Source organism: Engraulis encrasicolus, chromosome 11, assembly GCF_034702125.1.
Source record: "Engraulis encrasicolus isolate BLACKSEA-1 chromosome 11, IST_EnEncr_1.0, whole genome shotgun sequence".
NCBI classification, from domain to species: domain Eukaryota; kingdom Metazoa; phylum Chordata; class Actinopteri; order Clupeiformes; family Engraulidae; genus Engraulis; species Engraulis encrasicolus.
Window position 1 is genome coordinate 12,472,510 of NC_085867.1, and position 22,853 is coordinate 12,495,362.

The following is a 22,853-nucleotide window of genomic DNA, read 5'->3' on the forward strand; positions in this document are numbered from 1 at the left end:
AGGGTCACTGAATCTAATGGTGTTAGTTTTATTGTTGTCAGACATTTTGTTACCACACCAATTTATTTGAACTATTGATTTATAGTATTTATGAGTAGATGGCCCACCATTTAAAACATCCCAGCTTGAATGTGCAAAACTGGTACAGTTTACATGTCCACCATTTTGCTGTACATTTACAGGCTTGCCTGTGCAAATCTCACAGCTACATTGTATCCAGTATACAGGAGCAGCGCCACATAGTGAATGTTTTGAGTGTCAACACGTGTTCAATTTTTTCATTTGGGGGAATCCTTCAGCATGCATGCATTTTCTGTATGATAATACTGGAAACTGACTGCAAGACAGAGTGACAAATCAATTGGTGTTATTAATATTATTAATGCACATACGAGCATGTCATTAACTGGTGTTGGTGAGTGTGCTTTAGTGTAACAGTGAGGGTTCTGTTTGCTGTTTGTTCTGGTTATATTCATGGGTGAAGAACATCGAGGTGAACAAGAGACATGTCAAGCCCATGACCTCATTAACTGGAAGCTGTGTATTCTATGCCAGTCTGATGATGCCAAGACGGTGGTTCTGGTCCGGAATCCAAGATTAGACGCTAATGGACATGTACGAGAAGTAGTTCAAGAGAGGGTCAGTCTGAGTGATTGGGACCATGTTAAATCCAAAGACGACTGCAGAACTGCACAGCTGAGACACCAGGGACACAGAAAGCAATCTAGCATCTCTCCTGTCACTCAGGTGTAACCAACAAGGTTCAAATACAGCATGCAAGCAACCAACATGCACATCATTTCTACAGGACGGTGCACAGCCAAGAAGCGTGGCAAGAAGAGAGGATGAACAGAAATGGATGACCCAGGCCCCTCAACATCTAATTCTTCTCCACTCCACTCGTCAAGAAACAAAGCTCCATCTGCCAAAAGGCCGATGGTGAACTACTTTATCTGGTCAGAACTGCAAATTCCGGAAAATCTCCAAAGGCTGCTTTGGAACAGTCCCAGAATCTCACACTCAAAACTAGACTGAACACCCGCATCTCAGCAGATGATGCACATGCAATTGATGTATGATATCACAAAGATTGTGGGACAAAACGTGTCATGTACGGCGAGACTCAGGCCTGACAGAAATACAACTCTCAAAGAAGCCTTGACGTTAACATGTCTGCTTGAGCTGATCAACCGTATTGATGTGGAAACACAAAACAAAGCATGGACATCATTGAAAAAAATGTATGTCAACATGCTTGATTCAGAAGCCTTGGAGAATCATGAACTTGCATTCAGTAGAAAGTGGCCGAAAGAGAGACACACCCTTGCTAGTCTGTTCAATTCAGCTGGGACATCATTGATGTTGCTGGATACTTGTATGCAGGGCTTGAAAACGAAATTATTTTTCAAACGTTCCGTTCCGAACGGTTCAGGCAAGTTTCAGTTTAACGTTTTCGTTCTTGCAATCGTTCCCCAACAAAAATATCGTTCCTGAACCGGTTCGGAACGAAAAATAACGTTCGTTCTTAACGTTCCTGCAGTGTTTAACGGCCATATTAAGTCTATTTTCGTGGACTTTATCTTAGAATAGACATACTCATTATTTCCCCTTGATTTACACAGCTATTCTCAAAAATAATAACACACCCAAAAACACTCAGATGGGCTATCCATCCTGGCAGATTTAACCTATGCCTATAATTCTTATCAACAGTAGCCTATGCCAGCCCAGTAGTGGTGGGTGGAAATGTTGATTAGGGAAGCACAATACAGAATAGCGCAGGTGACGTTAGCATAATAAGAGGTGTCGATAGGCATGGATTTCAGTTCTTGCCTAGCTCTATTTAATAGGCCATGATGAGGTTTGCAGCAAGTGAAACGTGTAAGTAAAAGGGACACAAGCTTGCTCCACAAAAAAATCCCAAACTGTTTTGAGATGTGCACGATGCAAGGGGTCACTAGAGAAGGGACAGGTTGCATAGTCTAAAACCGGCTACCAACCATTCCAGCGCAAGTCCATCACCACAAAACCGGAGACCTTTTGGAGCCTAACAGACAAGCGTCACAAAATAGTAAGTTTCCACGTAGGCTACTCCAGATCCCCATCAGCCCAGCCCTCTGCACGACAGAAGAGAATAATAACTTAAACAACAACAAATGCGCTGTCTTTCTCTATCCCTGCTTGTTGTCACACGCGACCTACTGTTACTCGTGATGACAGCCAGGAAATATTGCGCAATGAGGAAACCATCGAAAGCTAGCGTCAGTCCATCTGCCACGAATGACTTTATCCCGCATTGACCACAACAACAGATACATAAGACGTCCTTAATTACAGCACATAAAACACCAGCTCTCACCTCCCTTCTCTACAACCGACAGTGGGATACGCTGCGCACAACAAAAGCACCTCAGTAACTTTAGCCTACGACAACATAATTTGCCATAACCGCATTGAACATCGAGGCACTCGGCGGTGCCATTACAAGTAGTTAGCTAAACATGACTTACCCACCAGTTGCCTCTCGAGAGCACTCTGCGAATTAGGTTAATCAAATCGCCTATCCAATTCCTTTGCAAATCATAGACTGTATGGTCCAAATACTCTGTCCCTGTAGGAATCCCAACACCGATCTCAAGACATGTTCTCTTTTGCTCTCCTCCATTGTGTCAATAGGCCTATAAAACTCTGTACTGTACTGTCCGTGAATGAGACTGAAGAACAGCGCGGGTAAAGTGTCATCTCTCTTACAAAAACTTATTTGATATTGGTGGTCAACAACTTTAGGGCGGGTTTATTAGAGCCAACTTCCAATCACTACGAGAAAGCCAGATGTCTTTGTCCGTTTATTGAGCTGATTAGTGGTGCCACTGTTACTGTTACTGTTACCTGGGCTCATGGGTCAACTCTACCGAACAAGATCTTAAAGTGAGGAAGGCACTTGGGTGGAGGGCCCTGAACGGTATGGCCAGTGTATGGAACTCCAATCTCCCCCGTCCAGTCAAACTCAGCTTCTTCTACGCGAAACTCGCAGGATATTGCCAAAGGCACCCAGAACTGCCAGCCAGCAAACTGGTGCTATGGGAACCATCACATGGGTGCCGGTTAAGAGGACGTCCCACACTAACATTTGTGGACCTACTCAAGAAGGACGCCGGAGCCCAGAGTACCAGCGAACTGAAAAGATGTATGGAGAATCGGGATGACTGGAAGCAACGATGGAAGGCTCGTCTGAAGACGACCTAGAGCGAGTTACCGTCATCTTCGTCTGACACTGACTACCTTGGACTTTCAGCCTCTGCCATTTTCTCCGCTTCTGTTTCAGCACGTACCTAGCGCAAATCACTTTTTGTATTGGGCTGATTAGTGGTGCCACTGCTACCTTCGGCTGACACTGACACCCTCAGATGTTCAGCCTCTGCCATTTTCTCCGCTTCTGTAAGCACGTCCACATCGCGGCTCGCGCAAATCACGTAATTGACTGTATGTTGAACACGTCGACTTATTTACGCAACCGATGTAATCGATTACGTCGAATAGTCGGGACAGCCCTAGTCAGGAGTCTTGCAATTTGTTTACATGACTATTGCATCAGAGTCATTTAGAGCACAGGAGAAAATGCCTGCATATATTGGACATTGATTGATTGAAGTTAGTGGAGGAAGTACAAGCAATTAAAAGGCATTTGGTGTTAGTTTTCCCCGTTTTACACAGGGAAAAAACTATTAAAAAATAAATAAATTGTGCGGAAAAGAAAACGGACACCTGTGTTTATGCTTCAGACCGTTGTCGTGGGCACGTAACATGAGCAAGATGGGGTTTGGATTAGGATATTACCTAGGCTGGATTTGAACCTGGGCCGCCATGGCTAACTGCCTGTATGTGGTATGGTTGTGTTGGGGATGGGTGGAGGGGTTTTCTACAGTGTGGGTATGGAGTCAGTCTGCTGTACTAACTTGCTGTCTGTTTTGTAGCTTAAACAGCTTCAGGCCAAAGATATGCAGCTAAATGAGGAGAGACAGAGGCTGAGCCGTCAAAAGAAAGAGGTAACCACTAAATGTCAACACTGATTTGTATGAAGTATGTAAGGACAGTATGAAGGACACTATGAAGTGTATATTCAGTAAATTACATTTTTGTTTCTGTATTTATAATTTACATGATGGTATAGCACTGTCAGTGATGTGAAGGCAATGTCACAATCATTTGAGGGAGTATAATATTTTGTTGGCAATTCTAAAAAAAAATTCAAATCATGTTTCATATTGTCGATATGACCATATCTATGGGGGTGACCAAAAATGGCTTCTTCCCTGATCATACTTATTAGGTCATATTTACACCAATCAGTAGATGGAGTTGTTAATGACGACCTGATCCTGTACAGTCAAACTCCAATGTTTTGTTGTGTCCCACAAATATTGCAGTAACAACTAGATTGTGATGAATTCAGCGTCAAGAGTTGAATTGTAAAGAATTCTACTTCGTGGATCTTAAAAACATTCCCTTCTTTGTTGAATTGAGGTGATCAGTATGAATGAGAATCTCAACAGACATTAAATTGTGTGTGTGTGTGTGTGTGTGTGTGTGTGTGTGTGTGTGTGTGTGTGTGTGTGTGTGTGTGTGTGTGTGTGTGTGTGTGTGTGTGTGTGTGTGTGATCGCTCTGGTCTGCAGTGCAACAGTGACTATCGGAACACACAGCGCTCGCTGCTGCAGGAGGCTAACATCATCTGCTGCACCCTGAGCACCAGCGGCAGTGTGGTACTGGAGGCTGCGTTCCGACGACGTGGACGCGTGCCCTTCAACTGCGTAATCATAGACGAGGTGGGTGTGGGAAACAGACCTCTGGCCATGTATGGCTGTGCCTGCAATGTTGAGATTTAAATTTTGTGTGGTGATTGCTGTAGTGCTCTGTGCCAATACAGGGTGCTCAAATGTGACGTGAGTGTAAGTGGTGTATTATGTGGAAAGTGGTACATTATGTTACCTGTTTTGAAATGCTCTGCATGTATAAGCTACATGATGCCTATATTTTCACCTGGGATCAATAGTGTGACTCTTGCTGTTGCCATTATTACCTGGGATCAATAGTGTGACTCTTGCTGTTGCCATTATTACATCAAGCATACAGTGAGGAGAATAAGTATTTGATCCCTTGCTGATTTTGTTGGTTTGCCCACTAATAAAGACATGATCATTCTATAATGTTAATGATAAAATGTATTATAATATAGAGAGACAGAATATCAAAAGGAAAATCCAGAAAATAACTTTGAAGAATATATTTTAATTGATTTGTATTCCATTGAGGAAAATAAGTATTTGACCCCTCTAGTCAAAAAAGACAAAATACCTTGTTTTCACATACAGAGGTCAGATGTTTCTTTCAGTTAATGACAATGTCTGTGGGTATATATAGAAAGGATTTTTGTCCACTTTTCTTTGCAGATCATCTCTAAATCACTGAAGTTGTATGACTGTAGCTTGCCAAATGGGAACTTCTGTTCCCTTCACAGGATTATTATAGGGTTAATGTTTGGAAACTGTCTAGGCCACTTCATGACCTTAATGTGCTTCTGCTTGAGCTACTCCTTCGTTGCTTGGGCTGTATGTTATGGATTATTATCATTTTGGGAGGCCAATCCATGACCCACCTTCAGTCTAGTGGTGGTGGGAAAGAGGTTGGCATGCAGCATTGTACGTTTACATGTCTCCCTCCATCCATTTCTTGACGATGTGAAGTTGTCCTGTGTCTTGGCCAGACAAACAACCTCAAAACATAATGTTACCACTTTCATTTATGATGTTGGAGAAGGTGTTGTTCTTGGGATCATAGGCAGCATTTCCCTTCCTCCAAACACATCGAGTTGTGTTAATGCCAAACAGTTTGATTTTGGTGTTATCTGATTCCAGCACCTCCCAATCATATCCTAATCCAGTTTGACGTTCATTGGCAAACCTCAGGTGAGCCTGAACAGGTTCCTTCTGAAGCCGGGGTACCATACATGCACTGCAGGATTTTAATCCGCTGTGGTATCAAGTGTTTCCAATAGTTTTCTTAGTGATTGAGGTCCCAGCTGCCTTGAGATCATTTCCTAGCTCCTCCCATACAGTTTAAGGTGCTTTATCTCCTTTTTTCTGGTTATTAAATTCCCACAAGGTCAAATCTTGTATGGAACCAGAGACAGGCCTAAGATTGATGATCATTTTGTATGTCCTAAAATTGGGAAGAAATGCACCAACAGTTTGCTCTTTAATATCCAGGAGCCCATTTCAGCCTTATTGAGTTCTAAAATCTTGTCCCTGACATCCTTTGACAGCATTTTGGTCTGTCCCATGTTGGCGAGTTTAGTTTGATTGATTGACTGATTCTATGGACTGATTCTGCAGATTCAATGTGTCTTTTGTGCAGGTTACTATTAACAGGTGTGCTCAATTCAGATAACAAGTTGATTGGAAGTGCCATTTGATCTGCGGGATCAGAACTCTTAATGGTTGGCAGGGGATCAAATACTTATTTCCCTCAATTAAATATAAATCAATTATTATATATTCTTTAGAGTTAATTTCTGGATTTTCTTTTTGATATTCTGTCTCTCCATATTAGAATACATATTATCATTAACATTAAAGACTGATCATGTCTTTATTAGTGGGCAAACCAACAAAATCAGCAAGGGATCAAATACTTATTCTCCTCACTGTATAACTACGCAGTATGTGCGGGCAGATGTGCAAAAACTTCATCCATCATATTGCTCATACAGAAATGGGGATAAGAGACTAGTGATAGTATGAAGTGCATCTTGTAAACAGAAATCAGAAAATGGTCTCATCTATGTTAGAAATTAGTTTAAAGAAATATATTATTGTTAACAACGATCAGTGTGGATTTGTGCCGTATAGATTTTTAGTGGATAATATTGGAAGAACAAAAACCATACCATATTTTGTCTTAAGCCATTATAGATAATGTTTAGATTACATTCGATGCTGAAAAGGCTTTTGATTTAGTCAGTTGGCAATTTGTGTTTGTATTTTAATTGTTCGAGGATAAAAACAAAAAATGGTATGATATCCAAAAGTTAACCTCAATTGTGTTAAATACCTCAAACAAGCACCTGACTTGTTGATCCACTATCTCCCATTTTGTTTGCTAATGTCTATAGAAGTGGTAGCAGACGATATAATTTATTTCACAGAATCATTTCTGGAATTAAAAAAATGAAATTCAAATTTTTGTAGTAAATTTTTTAGATCTATTTTCTAATACAATCTCATAATACTGAAATGGATGAATAAAAAATTGTCATCTGTCCGTAGGAACATAAGCATTTATAGAAATTAAAGGGGGTCCAGACAGGATTAAAAGTGTAATTAATCACGGTCCCGAGTCAGTCTATGCTTATGTGAGTCATTAGGAGTGAACGATTGGTCTCACAACCACTTCCACGGTCCGCTGTCAGAAAACCCCACAAGCAACTTTTGGCAGCGCGGTCCGCAGGAATGTAGTGGGAAACACTTTTCATATGAAAACATTGCTTTACATACTGTATTCAGATTTGTATCAACTGCTGGCATTCCGTGATGTAAAACAGTCTCTCAGCGAGTTTATTTGAACAGCATTTTTTTTGTTACGGTGTCGATTTTGAGACAGGCATGCCACGGACACCGCATAAACAACGTCATCCTACCTTGTGCTCCTTTAAAGAGAAATTCAATTCTATTCAAGACTATTTTTTATATATTTTTAACACAAGAAGGAATCGGAAACACGCTTGTAAAAGAATGAAAATCAAAGCTAACTAGAAATGTGCTCAAAGAACGTATGCACCTCAGCCTTCTGGTGGACGGAAACATTTGCGTAACAAACGTGTGTGTGCGTATGTTCTTTCCAGGCAGGGCAGGCAACGGAGACAGAGACTCTGATCCCGCTGATGTACCGCTGTCGCTCCATTGTGTTAGCAGGGGACCCAGAGCAGCTGCCACCCACTGTCATATCCCAGGTATTCATTACTAACCTGTACTCTGTCCTACAAATCAAAAAGACCGTAACTGTACAGAGCTCCGAACTGCATTAAATGACTAAATGATTCTGTTGTGTAGCCTAAGAAGTTTTGTGTAGATTATTGACTTGTGGCTGTTGTTGCTCCTTTCCTCTCTATTACCACATTCTTTTCCTTTATTTTAGAAAATGAAGGAGCTGGGATATGACCAGTCCCTGATGGGGCGCCTCTACGATTGTGTGCACCGCATGACTCCGCCCCGTGTTCACTTCCTGAGCCAGCAGTACCGCATGCATCCTGAGATCTGCTCCTTTCCCTCTAAACATATCTACAAGAACCTGCTCAAGACCAACCCGTAAGTTTTACCCATTGCTGCTGGATGCTGCGTTCCGGTATACACTGCATTGACCTAGGTGTATGGAGCGACATAGGCTCATGAGATTTAAGATCTCTTTAATTAAAACTGTTGGTACGTTAGAGAGTTCTAATGCAAGAGGAGGGTCTTCCCAACTCATTTCATGTTTTTATGTGCTTCAGAGGCTCCGATGTTTTTTATAGCCCGAGGGCTCCTTTTCCCAAAAAGGGCTTAGGCATTTAGCAGGCATGTTTTGCGGGTACCTTCTGCTAAAATTGGTTAACATGCTTCCAGTGATGAGCAGCCTGTACCAGTACAAAATATTTCAAATGGCTTGGCATATCCAGATCAAGTCAAGTCATCTGAAATTTGTGTAGCTAGTATATTGTAGCTTCTGAATCCAGATTGCCCATCATTGCATATTCCTGCTCTATTCAGTAGTGTCCCCATACAAACTCATTGCACCCCAGTAGACCTTTTGAAAGTAATTTTGTGACGAGTTGCAGTGTCTTTTTTTAAGTTAAAGGCAACACCAAATAGTTCTTATCTTGAGTTGCCGCTAGAACTCAGAACAATAGAGGGGTACTACTGTTCTGTGTTCTGAGGTTCTATTCAACTTGCAGCAAGTTGAAACCCCCCTGGACATCATCATTTTCAGCTTTGAGGGAACAACTTAATGTTTCTTAAATACATACTCTTGATTTATGCTGACTTCTTGTGCAGTTGATGATGTCTTAAAGCAAATGATCGGATGTCCATTCAGTGGTAAATATCTGCACAATGGTTATAGTCACAGGATGCTATCAGTTTCCCTAGGGAGTACTCATTATACATTATTCATCTTATTTTGTCTTGACACATGATTGTACAGTGAAAGTGTCTGAGAGAAAATGGCCTGTCTGTGTGTATGTATATGTGACTCCTAGGGCGATTGCTGCATTGCGCTTCTGCAAGGACTGGCCCTGCGAGTCCTACAGGGTGTTTGATGTGGCTGATGGACAGGAGCTGAGGGAGAACGAGTGAGTATGCCTTCATCTTGAAGAAATACCTGTTGGGGTGCAGTGGCGCATTGCACTAACGCACCGTTTCATGAATGGGCAATGTGTCTGAATCCAGCCTGCCTCATTACCCAATCAACCATCACCTCTCTCCCACTCATTTCCTGTCCTGTCCTGTTCTGTCCAAATGTTTTTTGTTGTTTTTGTTTTTTAAATTGTGGTAATGTAATGGGAGTTCAGAAATTATGCGGATTCAGAGTATTCTGGAAGAATATAAGAAGGGGATGGGCAATGGGTCTGAAATCCAGGAGAAATCTGGGGAAACATGGGAGCATTTGCGGTTATGGCTTGAAGAAACTGAACAGTTGATACATGTAATACAATACGGTACCGCATGCATTTATATATAGCGCAGTATCACAGCTATGAAGTTGACGTTCGTTCAAATACATACACATTCACACACCAGCTGTGGAGGCTGCCGGACGGCGCTAATTGTCCGGGGTTCACGTGAGTGCGCGCACACACAGTAATGCCTAAAAAAAGATTACTCTGGAAGCGATCATAGTTATAGTCTATATTATGATCGCTTCCACAGTAATCTTGAAATGTTAATCAGGAAGACTATGTAGTTCTACTTATCTGAAAAGCTGCAAGGGAGGGACCTTGTATGCCAACGCAGCTTGAACTTAAGATTGCGATGTCCGTTTCTCCCGTAGACAGTTGTCTTCTCTGCTACCTCTCTTATATTGCCGTATTTTCTCAGCAGGTAGGCTATTACTGGCGGTGCAACGCTAGGTTGATCACACAATTTTGGGTGGTATTCATCGTATTTATTAACTGAGTGTGTTTTTGTGGCAGCACCTACATCAATCCCAAGGAGGTCAAGCTGACGGTGGAGTTGGCGCGCCTGGTGACCGAGCGGTGCCAACAACGCGTCCCACCCCAGACCTTACGCGGCGTCATCGGAGTCATCACTCCCTACAGTGGGCAAAAATATCGCATTCGCAATGCCCTCCATGAAAAAGGCCTGACCAAGTTAGTATTTGATGTGCCAAGGATACCTTTTTTTGTTGTTGTTGTTTGAGTGGGTACTCAAACATTAGTCTTTTGTGCCAGGGTGGTAGTGGGCAGTTATTTTGTTTAGTTTTTTAAAATGATTTTTGAGGTGGTATTCTGTGTTATCTGCATCTTGATGTATGCTTTTTTTACTTGCTTCATTTGTGTCAGAGTGGTGGTGGACACAGTTGATGGCTTTCAGGGTAGGGAGATGGATTGCATCATCGTGTCCTGTGTTCGAGCCAGCAATGAGATGGGCTCCATTGGGTAAGGAAGGCATGTGTGTGTTAGTCAAGAAAACACCAAAGGAGTGTTTACAATGTTTTTACCCGGTGTTTTTGGCATTAACATGTAGTATGGATTGGAATACAGGAAATGTTTACATTTTCAAAGCAAAGTCTTTCGTTGTCAATTGATGCGTCATCCAATATGTGAACTATAATAACAATGAAGTAACTAAGTAAATTTAAATTGCTTATTGCCCAGACAAATATTTGTGGTTTGTTTTCAGCTTCCTGAGCAGTCGTCAGAGAATGAATGTCACCATCACCAGAGGCAAATTCAGCCTCTTCGTCCTTGGACACCTGTGCACACTCAGGGTAACAGACTTTTCCACGTCTTCACCAACACTTCTGTATATTGACTCTGGGATTTTTTTATTATTATTCCTATCATTAATTCATCATTAATGTGTGATAAATGCTTGTAAATCACTTTCTGTTATACATGTTCCATTTTCGCCTCTCAGGAGCACAAGGACTGGAGAGCATTGATAGCGGATGCCGAGAACCGTGGCATTGTCATCAAGACGCAGGAGCAGCAGTTCAAAACCGACGCCTGCAAGATTTTCAAGCGGGAAGCCAGAATGTCAGCAGTGCCTGTGGAGCAGCCTAGGGACACAAGGCAGCCTCCGAACACCTCGTCTTCCTTCTCCTCCTCCTCAGTCAACCTTCCTCGGCCTCCTTCCTCCTCCTCCTCCTCTGTCAACCCTCCTCGGCTGCACTCCAGGGATCCCAGGCTCATGGGAAGAGAACGGGAGAGAGAACGGGACCGGGGCAGGGGCAGGGACCGGGACCGGGACCGGGACAGGGGCCGTCGCCATAGGCATTAAGGGCCCAATGAGTCTTTTTTTTGTTGTTTTTTTCCTCAAGAGTGTTTAGTTTTGTATAAATTTTAATTGCAAAATGATCGTGGTTTTTATGTTTCTAGTGTTATACATATGTAAATAAAATGTATCTGCTTCTCTTAAAAAGTTTATTTTTTGCCACTTGTTGAGGCAGAAGTTCCTTGAGGGAAGTATTTTCCACAAAGTTAACTCTTTTGTGGGTTTTTTTTCTATCTAAGCTGTATCAATGTGGATGATCTGGTCCTATGAGAGCTGGCTGAAATGCTGTATGCCCTGGACCAGGAGACAATGTGCAGGATCCTGGCCTTGCTAGGATGAGTAGCGCCCATTTTCACATCATCCCGACTTGCCAAGTACTGTTCCAAAGTGAAGCATGCTTCAAAATCTACCAAGTGCCACGCTCTTGATTCGCAGCATTTCCAAGGCCTTGACAAAATATCCAGAATCCTTCATGTTTTCACACTCTCACTAGACTTTCCCACACCCGTAAGTAAAAAGCGATCATGTTGAAGAACAATAGGGTTGGTAGTACCATGGTGTTTCTGAGAAAAATGGCTTAAAATGTCTCAACATAAGTTTGTCATTGTTTGCTTGTGCTCATTACGTTTGTGTTACTTTTCAGCGCTTTTGACTCCGGACATGAATGTGTACTGCTATGAATTGATCTGAACATTCATGGACTTTTTCAACTTACTACAACCATCGACCATGTTAACAGTTTAAAATCAGTTGAAAATAACTGTGTTGTGCCCAAAGCGGAACTGCTATCACGTTCACTTCCACGCATGTTCCATTCCTAATCGTTTGTTATGCTTGTGAGGTTTCCAGCCTCATATTGTAAGTGTGCGACTTCAAGGCTGTGGCACTACCAAGGGAAGCATCCTTGACATTGAGATTCGCCCACCGTCTAGCCAGAGGTGGACAAATTAGATGGAGGGGGTAAAAGGTCTGCCAGGTATTCTAACTAATACAGGTGATTTCACTAATTAGCTCATCAACCACCTGGCTGCAGTGGTAATTGGGATCAGCTGGGGCATTGAATTGGCAAATATGTGGCAGAGAAGACATGGGAGAGAGATTAGGAAGGGTTGGGGAGGCTGGATTCGAACCTGTACGTACCTTTTCTGTTACGGGTGTATTAATGCACTGCACATAGTTACTGCGTGACCCAGTGGCTCCTAGCCCAATGTGTGCACACCTGCGGTTAATTGGGAACGAGTGTTTACAGCTGTGAGTTTGGGAAACTGGGGTGATAAGTGATTGGGCTACACTACTACACCAATGGAGGACAGGGTTTTATTGACTGGGATGAAAGGACGGCAGGGCAGCTGGACAACTCCAGGGAGAGGGAGGGAAAAGACTCATTTCTCAATCGTCTAGGGGTCCGTTCAAAACAGGGAAGGCAGCTGTCCTTCCAGTGAGCTAACTGGACATCGAGTCATGAAGTGTAGTTCGAAACGAAAAATTGCTTTATTTCCTCCCTTGGCAGTTGACTGCATTTGTGGGCGTAACAGGGATATTTGAGGGCAGCATCAGATGCTGACTTCGCTGCCTTGGTACCCAACATGCTGTGCGCCACCTCCCTCTCAACCGGAAACCTGAAAAACACACATGGCTACCACCCAAACTACTCATACTCTTTATTCTGACACTTGTATATGTAGTATATAACGTGTATGTAGATATTGAAAATCGAATGGATAAATCAATATTGTAGTATCTGAATATGTCGCTAGATCTATTTATAACCTATTTTACGATTCCGCCGTCTGACGATCATTCACCATTCAAATAGCATGCGTAAGCTAAGCGCTAACGTGATGAACGTAACTCCCACCATAGACTCGCCGTAACATCAAATGCGCAAGGCAGCGCACTCGTTAGTGCAGTTCGTAACGGCTGCCTCATCAGCTAACTTCACCTATCTGATCAGTGATCTGTTTATCTAGGAGGAGAGTCATCGAGTCACTGCCTTCCGTTTCGAATTGACCCTAGTAAGCACACTTGGAAGTGTGTCAGCCTAATAAGTCACGCCCAGTGATTGGCTACTCTGCAGAGTTCACCAAAAAGTATCCAATCATTGGGCGTGACTAATTAGGCCAGGGATGTGAAATCAGGAGGTGTTCCCTCACGGAATTAGCTACTAGCCACAACTGGCTAACACCTAATCCTGCCTGCAAAATGAAAAGGTGTCAATTAAGTTTTCTACCATTATAATTTTTGTGATTTTATATAATTTTTTGTCCTGAAATATTAATATTCAGTTCGAAGCTAGAAATAATAAGACCCCATTTGAGTAGCGTTTCGATTATTTTGCGCCACTAGATTATTATATTCTGGGTCACAAAACTCATTTTTTATGAGGCCAAGCCCATAAACATTAGCGGGATGCTAGCGAGTACAGGTCGAAATCTTCTAACCTGCTGTAAAACTACACACCTGAACGATTTCTCAGTACAGTCAGTACAGCCATAAACAACAGTCATAGTGCTTACCAGGAATATTTAGTTGATATTTGTGACTGGAAATCGCAGTAGCAATGTATTTAGCATATGGGTTCCCCTGTCCATTCCATACATTTTCCCACATGAAGGACTTACCGACGCTCACCAACTAGTGGACACTCCATAGGAACTGCAGTATGCATGCAAAGCTAACTGGCTACAATGGGAACCAATCAGTGTGAACATTCTCCCTGTTAGAGATTCTCTGGTCAAATTTGGCCCGCAAGGTCATTCAAATGTGGATTACAGTTGCCCCCAGGCCAGAGCTTTCTCTCTCTTTCTCTTTCTCTCTGGAGGATGGCTGTGATGCCATTCCGTTTCCACGCCACCACTCTGGTCATTCACCGCACCTCCTCTCAGCTCATATACACAAATTACCAAAAGTGTTCTCTCACCTGCCATGACTCCAGTGCTTGAAGTGGAAAAAAAGAGGTGCAGGAACCCTTCCAGTTTTTTTCTCTCACCACTTATAAAAAGCGGCGCACAAGATGAGTTCTTCCGAAACGCTGATGATGAAAATTATGAGGATGGGGAACTTCAAGCACTGCATGACTCACATATGAGCTGGCATCCCGTTCTAAAATATGCATATTAGCGCCCTGTGCTCTTCATTAATAATGTTGCAGGCAGCATAACTTTCTCCATGTCAACTCCAGACTTTGTCGTGTCTATCACATGTTCAGTGTGAGCCTGCTCTCATCTGTGAAGACTGGTGTACTGTCTCCTGGCATCCCCATGCTCTGGACACTATGCTCTAGCACAGTGGTTCCCAACCTAGGGGTCGGGACCCAACCTATGGGTCGCCAAAGATTCACAGGGGGTCGCGAAGCCCTTTTGATTTTAAGACGTTTAATTGTATTACCATGTTGAATAAATGACTAAGCATTTAAACTAACATATGCATAGAAGCATCCAAATGTAAGTGCTACATTAAACATTCACTCTATATTTTACAGAAGACGAATAAAATAAATAAAATGAGTGAGAAAACAGCTTATCATGTTACTCCCTCTCGTAAGGGGGCGCTCGCGCGGTTGGGTCACCAAAGCTTACAATGGTAAAAATATGGGTCCCTGAAGAAAAAGGTTGGGAACCACTGCTCTAGGCAGTGGCAATCTTACAATGACTGGCACCCCCGGCAGAAAAAAATGCAATCTGTAAATAAAAATGACACGTGCTACCTTTAAACCTCCCCTGTTTGATACCTGTAAAGTAAATTTACACTACTATTTTCAGACTGAGGGTTTACTCCTTGTTGATGTGTGTGGGTGTGTGTGTGGAACAATTGGGGGCTCATCCGGGATTTGAGTTAGTTTAAGTAGTAGCCTGTACACAGCAGTTTTTGGGTGTGATATTTTGTTTTTTCCTTTTACCCGAAAATATATATTAGTTGAAAAAAATAAAGGAAGCATAGCGTTAGTATTTTTTGCTCAATTTCACAAAGGAGACGAGAAATACAAAATGGAGAAATGTTCTTAGGCTAAGTGTTTTTCGGGTGGTGCGTTTACAATCAGGTAGCTTCTGGTTACCTTCTGGCTTCTGAACATAGTCTTTTTTTTTACCCCCCCAACTTATTTTTATTAAATATAATAGTGTAAAGTACGAAGGAAGCAACATACTCTGCCGCTTTATAAATGTTGTAGTTTTTTTTGGTGGTAGCCATTTGCAGAGATGGGACCAAGTCACTAATTTCCAAGTCGCAAGTAAGTCTCAAGTCCTTCCAATCAAGTCTGAGTCAAGTCACAAGTGACGACACATTTGACCAAAGCCAAAGTCAAGTCCAAGTCCAAGTCTTATTTTTCCAAGTCCTTAACAAGTCACCTTGTATTCTATTTGCAATATTGACCATTTATTTTGGTCATAAATTCATTACCTTTCCACACTGCACTGCATGTCCCCCTTCGCCAGTCATGTCCTTTACGAAAATCGACCATGGTATACCACGATCTCATGGTACTTTAAGCATGGTTCGGCAGTTTTTGGTTTGACTATTTTTAACTATAAAATGAACCATGGTTTTACTCTGAAAAACTAACTATGATTTTACCACGGTTATTATTCATTAAATGACACTTAGGTGCCGCTTCTTTTATCCAACGCATATATTGGTGACAGTCCTTGGAGCAATGTGGGGTTAGGTGCCTTGCTCAAGGACACTTCAGTGGATGGAGCCACAGTTTTCATGGTTACCAATGGATAAGCCATTGTGATACTATGAATGGCTCAGAGTACTTAGAAAGACCATGGTTACTACAGTAAAACCATGGTTGCTATAGTAAAACCATGAACGATTTTCGTAAGGGGTTCTAAACAAAAAAAATAGTAGGCTTACTGGTACTGTTTAAGGGTAAATCGTTTAGTTTTTCTGTCTTTCATGCATTTTTTGCACGCAAATGCAAAAAATATATACCGTATATTCACTGACTTGGAATGCTATTGCAAGTCATTGCAAGCTAAAACTGCCAAATCAAGTCCCAAGTCAATAGCGTACAAGTCGAGTCAAGTCACAACAAGTCATTCCTAATATTGGCAAGTCAAGTCTCAAGTGGAGTCATTTGTGACTCAAGTCAGTCCAAGTCACAAGTCCACGCCTCTGGCCATTTGTTGGATCGCTTCGGGGGTTTTCGAGGTAAATGGTGTTCTGTTTCTCTCATAAGTTCAACAGTTAAGGCAGGAAAGGAATCAAATCAAGATTCAGGGTTGATGTTGTGTAAAGCAGCCTTTATTATCAAATGAAACAATCTATTGGTGGATACGTTTAAGAAAATAAAGTTGTTACAAGTTGTCTTGCCCTCAGCGATGATGGATTTGCATTCATAGGAAAAACGGATTGTCTGCATCACGTTTTTCTAGTGAATTGCTGATATTGGTTTTGAAACCTCCACCTTTTTTCAACTGCAGACCTAATCCTGTAGATAATGAACATAGTCTCCAACTAAAATACAAAAGAAAATAAAAATTAAATGTCTTTTCTCAGTTTTAACCCTTGTTCTCAAGGACTGCTCATATTTGCAATTCATATGGATATACTTGATGAGCAAAAAACCTTCTGCGATATCTGTCACATTCACTACTTTTGCAGGGAGAGAAATTGTACATTTTCATGTTGTAAATATTGCAACAATATTATCAAGTCACTATTATTCCATGCCATGTCCTTACTGCAGGTTACATGTCATGTCCCTGTGCTTCCTGATTATTCTGTTAATGTGGACATTTACCCCAAAGAGGTAACATTCACTTATATTGCCAACAGGGAGTAAAGTGACTAAAATATAAATGTCTTTATAAAGATATTACAATAGCATTTGAAAGTGTGTGGGCTGTGACTGATGAATGACATATTGTAGAATACAAAAACTGGAGGAGAGTTTAATTTTCAGATGCATTGTTTGTCTTTTTTTTTCTCTCCGTAAAAAAGTAAACCTGGGTATATCCAGCTCTTGGAACCAGATACCAGTCCCTGGTCAGCCCAACAGGCTGTAAATGATGAGCAGCATTTATTATACTTTTAATATTCATATATATATAGACATGGGCAGTCATGGATGAGCGGTTAGGGCGTCAGACTTGCATCCCAGAGGTTGCCGGTTCGACTCCCGATCCGCCAGGTTGGTGGGGGGAGTAATCAACCAGTGCTCTCCCCCATCCTCCTCCATGACTGAGGTACCCTGAGCATGGTACCGTCCCACGGCACTGCTCCCCATGGGGCACCACTGAGGGCTGCCCCCTTGCACGGGTGAGGCATAAATGCAATTTCGTTGTGTGCAGTGTGCAGTGTTCACTTGTGTGCTGTGGAGTGCTGTGTCACAATGACAATGGGAGTTGGAGTTTCCCAATGGGCTTTAACTTTTTATAGCCTGCATCCAGTTCAACACCACAGCTCCTGTGGCCACATACCAGTCCTGGCCAGTAGATGGCGCCATCACCCCTTCAGTCGTTCCACGAGTCCAAGGATTACTCCAGTCTGCTGGCACATGCCAGCTTGTCTCTCTATGCAAATGTGTGTGGGTGTGTGTCTCCAGCTCCGTTCCTGTGTATCTCTCGATCTCTCTAGCCATCTCATTGTCTGAGAGTACAGTTGCGGATTGAGTTGGGACTCTACACACATCATCCTTTAGCTTGCAGGTGTATCACATTGGGACAAAAGACAAGTGGTACAGTAGAGTTCTGTGTGTGTGCAGGGCTGCTGACCACTTTTGCTGGGAATCCAGGACAAAGTCATCTGCAAGAGGCCGGCCCCATCCAATGCATACAGTGCAATGAAAACCGAATTTGGGCACCTTCTCCTTGGCCTGCGGCAACTGAGCCCTTTGTCTGCCTGTCTGCTTCTGTGTGTGTGTGTGTGTGTGTGTGTGTGTGTGTGTGTGTGTGTGTGTGTGTGTGTGTGTGTGTGTGTGTGTGTGTGTGTGTGTGTGTGTGTCTCGCAGTCTCTATTGCCATCTCAGTGTCTGAGAGTTAGAGCTGTGTGTTTGTGTGTGTGTGTGTGAGAGAGAGAGAGGGAGAGAGACAGGAGGAGAGGTGGTCTGCTCAGGACAGGAGGCGCGTGGCTGAGAGCAGTGGGTAGAGCACGGGGCACAGCAGCAGCGCCGGCAGGCTGGGGCTCAGGGAGGTGGCGCCACTGCACTTGCCCGCCTCGCACACGGACTGCTGACACAGCGTGCCCTTATACTCCGGCTTGCACGCACACCGCTGGTTCTGCACACAGGTGCCGCCGTTCTGGCACGGGAGCGTCACGTCGTCACACACGTTTGCTGTTAATGTAGAAAAACAAAATGAGTAAGTTAATAAATAAATAAAGCTGTTGGGGGTTCGAGAGCATATTGAAGGTATGATTTACTGTATGTGAAAAAGTACAGTCAGTTGATTCAGACTACTGGAATAAAACATGGAATAGAAATGAATAAATAAGGGGACGGGGGATATGAGGTCGTATTGAAGGTAGGTCTACCATTTACTGTATGTGAAAAAGTACAGTCAAATGAAACCTTGCAATTGGAACAGAAACAAATATAACCCCCATCCCCCAAAATATAATGTCAGTACCATAAATTCACAGTGCCTTGTAGTTACAACTTGTGTCCATCCCTTTTGCAAGTGATGTGAAAAAATATTATCCACAAATGTACAGTAGGTGTAAAGTGCAGCTAGGTTGTTCTTCCTTTCTCTACAGTGCCATGAAGGGGATTTAAAGAGTGGCGTAGCTCAGTGGCACTGCATGGGGCTTTGACCTGTCTTGCAGCTGTGCTGCCTGCCTGCCCTCCCACGTGACGCCTGGCCCAGCTGACTAGATCAGCCTCCTCTCCCAGAGGATGCACAAGCCTGAGTTAGAGCCAGCCTCTCTCTCACTCTCTCTCCCTCTCTTTCCCTCTCACTGTCTCCCTCCCCCCCTCTCCCCACACTCAGCTTCATTCTCTCTCTCCCTTTCCCCTCCTCTCTCTCCCTTTCTCACTCCCTCTCTCTCTCCCTTCCCCCCCTCTCTCTCCCTTTCCCCTCCTCTCTCTCCCTTTCTCACTCCCTCTCTCTCTCCCTTCCCCCCCTCTCTCTCCCTTCCCCTCCTCTCTCTCCATCTCTACCTCTCTCTCTCCCTCTCTCTCTCTTTCTCTCTCCCTATCTCTCTCAGCCTCACGCCATCTGGCCACCTTTTTACTGTCTCCTTTATGACACCCACATCGTATATACATATAAACACACATACACTGACTGCAACACTTGACTACAGTACGTCTTGGATATGCGTATATATTATATAAACGACCAAGTCATTTTGGATATGGGCCTATTGGAAAGAATGATTATATATTTCAGTCACGTCCTGATCTGGAAAGGCAGGACCGACTGAAACCTCAGCAATGTAACGATTCTTACTCCTGCATTTCCCACCAAGCTATTGTGATTACCTGAAGAAATTTGTGCTTATATCCACACAACACACACACTGTAGATGAGTTGCTAGAATGTCTTGTGTTTTCGGAAATATAGCATATGCAATTCAATTATGCATTTCGTGTACCTAAGTACTTGCACAATTGTGTGTGTGTGTGTGTGCGTGCGTGCGTGTGTGTGTGTGTGTGTGTGTGTGTGTGTGTGTGTGTGTGTGTGTGTGTGTGTGTGTGTGTGTGTGTGTGTGTGTGTGTGTGTGTGTGCGTGCGTGCGTGTGTGAGAGACAGAGAGACGGAGAGAAAGAGAATGAGTGAACTTACGGACACAGCCTTGCCTCCAGAAGAACCCGGGCAGACACTCGTCACACTTGAGGCCCCCTGTGCCCTCCTTGCACTGACAGTAGCCTGTTCCATTGCAGCGGTCATGCACTGAGCCCAACTGGTTACAGTTACACTCTGTAAGCAAACACACACACACACACACACACACACACACACACACACACACACACACACACACACACACACACACACACACACACACACACACACACACACACACACACACACACACAGCAGAGAAATACATACACACACACAGACACACACGGCAGACAGAGACAGACAGGCACACACACAAATAAAATACTGATTTCAACACAGGCAGGAGAAGAATCCCATAATACAAAGGATATTCTAAAGACCTTTGCACTGAGTCTAGCAATGCAAATTCTACCTCCAAGCTAACATATATAATTGAATCGTATCCTAGATTCAATGATAATTGCTAACTTGGAACTAGAAGTAAGTCACTTCAAGTAACATCAGCAGACTAAGAGAATGGCCAGGAAGCACAGGAGAAAGGTAAATCTCAATTATTTAACTCGGGCGGGGTGGTGTAAAATGAGCATATTTCCAGAAATAGCGAGGTACAGTAGGCTATCGGTTTAGACCAGAATGGATGACAGTTTGAGAACGACTGGTGACAAAACAATAACATGATTTGAAATAACATGAATTGAATAGATACCTAGCTAATTCACAATGATTTTGAGTGCGTACACATTTTTTGATACTCCCTGTCTAATCCTGCCTGGAAGTGTATTAGAAATTCATGACTCGACTACAGCCACTGTGGTGTAGGTTCAGAGTTGGCCAGTCAGTCTTCATGGTGACTGACTACACCCTCAAAAAATAATTGGCAGGCTGTGACGCCTCTTTAAAAGTTTCCAGATTGGTTAACACAGCTGGACCATGGCGGGACAAAAGTCAACCAATGGCATAACAATCAGAGATGTGCCTCAGAGTCACTGTTTCGGTAGCTGTATGGCGTAGAAATGCAGAGTTGTCAGTGCTGGCTTCGGGAGGTAACAACCCTGTCACATATTAAATCCAACTATTTCTAGGGTGTATCAAGGCGCGGTGCGATACAGCACCCATCCATGATTGGGCTTGTACTGTATACCCCCCATGGGGACCCAGGTTTGAGTGTGGCCTGGGTCATCATTTCTCAATCCTACACAGTCTCTCTATCTCTATCCTCACTGCCCTGTCCCAATAAAGCCTAAAATGCCCAAAAACTAAATTTTAAAAACAAACAAAAAAGCCAACCATTTCTTGAACCAGCGGATTCTAATATACAGATTTTAATCTGGTCCAGTAGATCTGATGAGCTGATAAGTGTAATCACCTGTGCCGATTGAATATGTATAGAAGAGAGACCACATAGCAGGGTGTTTACTCTTTAAAAGAGCTACTGACATCTCTGGTGTATGCCGCACAATGCATCTTATAATGTACCGACATAAGTATTTCACATTTGGATGAGAGCAGCGTAGATCAACAAGCAAGACACTTACAGGAAAATCATAAAGGAAATAAATGAACCGTTAGTGAACAATTAGTAGGCTGTGTGTAACTGACAAAGGTGACTTACCAACGCAGACACTCTCATCGTCCAGTTCCGCTGAGGCGTTCCGGAAGTATCCGAGGCGACAGTGCTGACAGTTTTGCCCCCGAGTGTTGTGCTTACAGCTCACGCAGGTCACGATGTTGAGGAACTCGATGTAGCTGCACCGGTTGGAGTGGCCGTAGCATTCACAGTCTGCTGCAGAGAGCCAAACCACACGGAGGACAAAAAGGTCAGCTATCCTGTCACTGGGCTTGTCTGATACTGATGGCGGTTCTAGACCATTTAATTATTAATAAATTATATTTATAATTTTGCTTATAAATATTGTTTTCTTATAAATCATTTAAATAACAAATAATTTTACATTTAGGTTTTTGTTTTAATTACACATTAGTATATTAACGCCATTGGCTGTTCAGAGCAGGGACTGTAACAGGGGTCTGGAGCAATACTACCAGGGGCCCTGGCCTACCCTGTCCCCTTCTAGAGCCTTTCAGCCTATTCTGGTACTTATGATCAACAGAACAAGATGGAAGGACTTACCTTTCAACACAGACACACAACATGGGGACAGATGGATGGGTGGGGAAACAAATAGATGAGAGAGGAAGACATGCTTGTGAGAAAGATGAAGTCTGTTTTCAAAGCTGCATCATGATGGATTATGATGATGATGATGATCAAAGGGAAGGGATGATGATGATCAAAGGAGAAGCACAGAATCTCTCCAAGATTCTACCCCCACCCCTCCCAAAAAAATTGAAACCATACACGTAAACTTACCTTTAAAGTCATCATAAATTATTCCTTTGAGAATTTTAGGCTTGGGCCCTTCTGCAAGGAGGAACTTTAAAATCGCTACAGAGAAGACGTACACCATTCGGTTATTTTTCTTAAGTTCTATGCCAACACACACACACACACACACACACACACACACACACACACACACACACACTGCAGACAGACACACACAGCAGACAAACAGACACACACACGTATACACACAC

General features: G+C 43.0%; 2 protein-coding genes across 2 annotated transcripts in view; one reads left to right on the plus strand and one right to left on the minus strand.

Moving 5' to 3' along the window:
* Nucleotides 1–22,853, plus strand: part of setx (senataxin) — a 1,003,984-nt gene that overhangs the window by 28,869 nt on the left and 952,262 nt on the right. The window contains exons 17-25 of the mRNA XM_063209926.1: nucleotides 3,975–4,046; nucleotides 4,676–4,825; nucleotides 7,900–8,007; nucleotides 8,193–8,362; nucleotides 9,289–9,381; nucleotides 10,222–10,398; nucleotides 10,591–10,686; nucleotides 10,931–11,018; nucleotides 11,168–12,500. Of these exons, the coding sequence (XP_063065996.1) occupies nucleotides 3,975–4,046; nucleotides 4,676–4,825; nucleotides 7,900–8,007; nucleotides 8,193–8,362; nucleotides 9,289–9,381; nucleotides 10,222–10,398; nucleotides 10,591–10,686; nucleotides 10,931–11,018; nucleotides 11,168–11,530 (1,317 nt within the window). The 3' untranslated portion in view covers nucleotides 11,531–12,500. The remainder of the gene's footprint in view (nucleotides 1–3,974; nucleotides 4,047–4,675; nucleotides 4,826–7,899; nucleotides 8,008–8,192; nucleotides 8,363–9,288; nucleotides 9,382–10,221; nucleotides 10,399–10,590; nucleotides 10,687–10,930; nucleotides 11,019–11,167; nucleotides 12,501–22,853) is intronic.
* The window catches only part of ntng2b (netrin g2b), a 67,592-nt gene continuing 62,648 nt past the window's right edge, over nucleotides 17,910–22,853 (minus strand). The window contains exons 6-8 of the mRNA XM_063209900.1: nucleotides 21,868–22,038; nucleotides 20,253–20,387; nucleotides 17,910–18,803 (exon numbers count right to left, since the gene is read on the minus strand). Of these exons, the coding sequence (XP_063065970.1) occupies nucleotides 18,580–18,803; nucleotides 20,253–20,387; nucleotides 21,868–22,038 (530 nt within the window). The 3' untranslated portion in view covers nucleotides 17,910–18,579. The remainder of the gene's footprint in view (nucleotides 18,804–20,252; nucleotides 20,388–21,867; nucleotides 22,039–22,853) is intronic.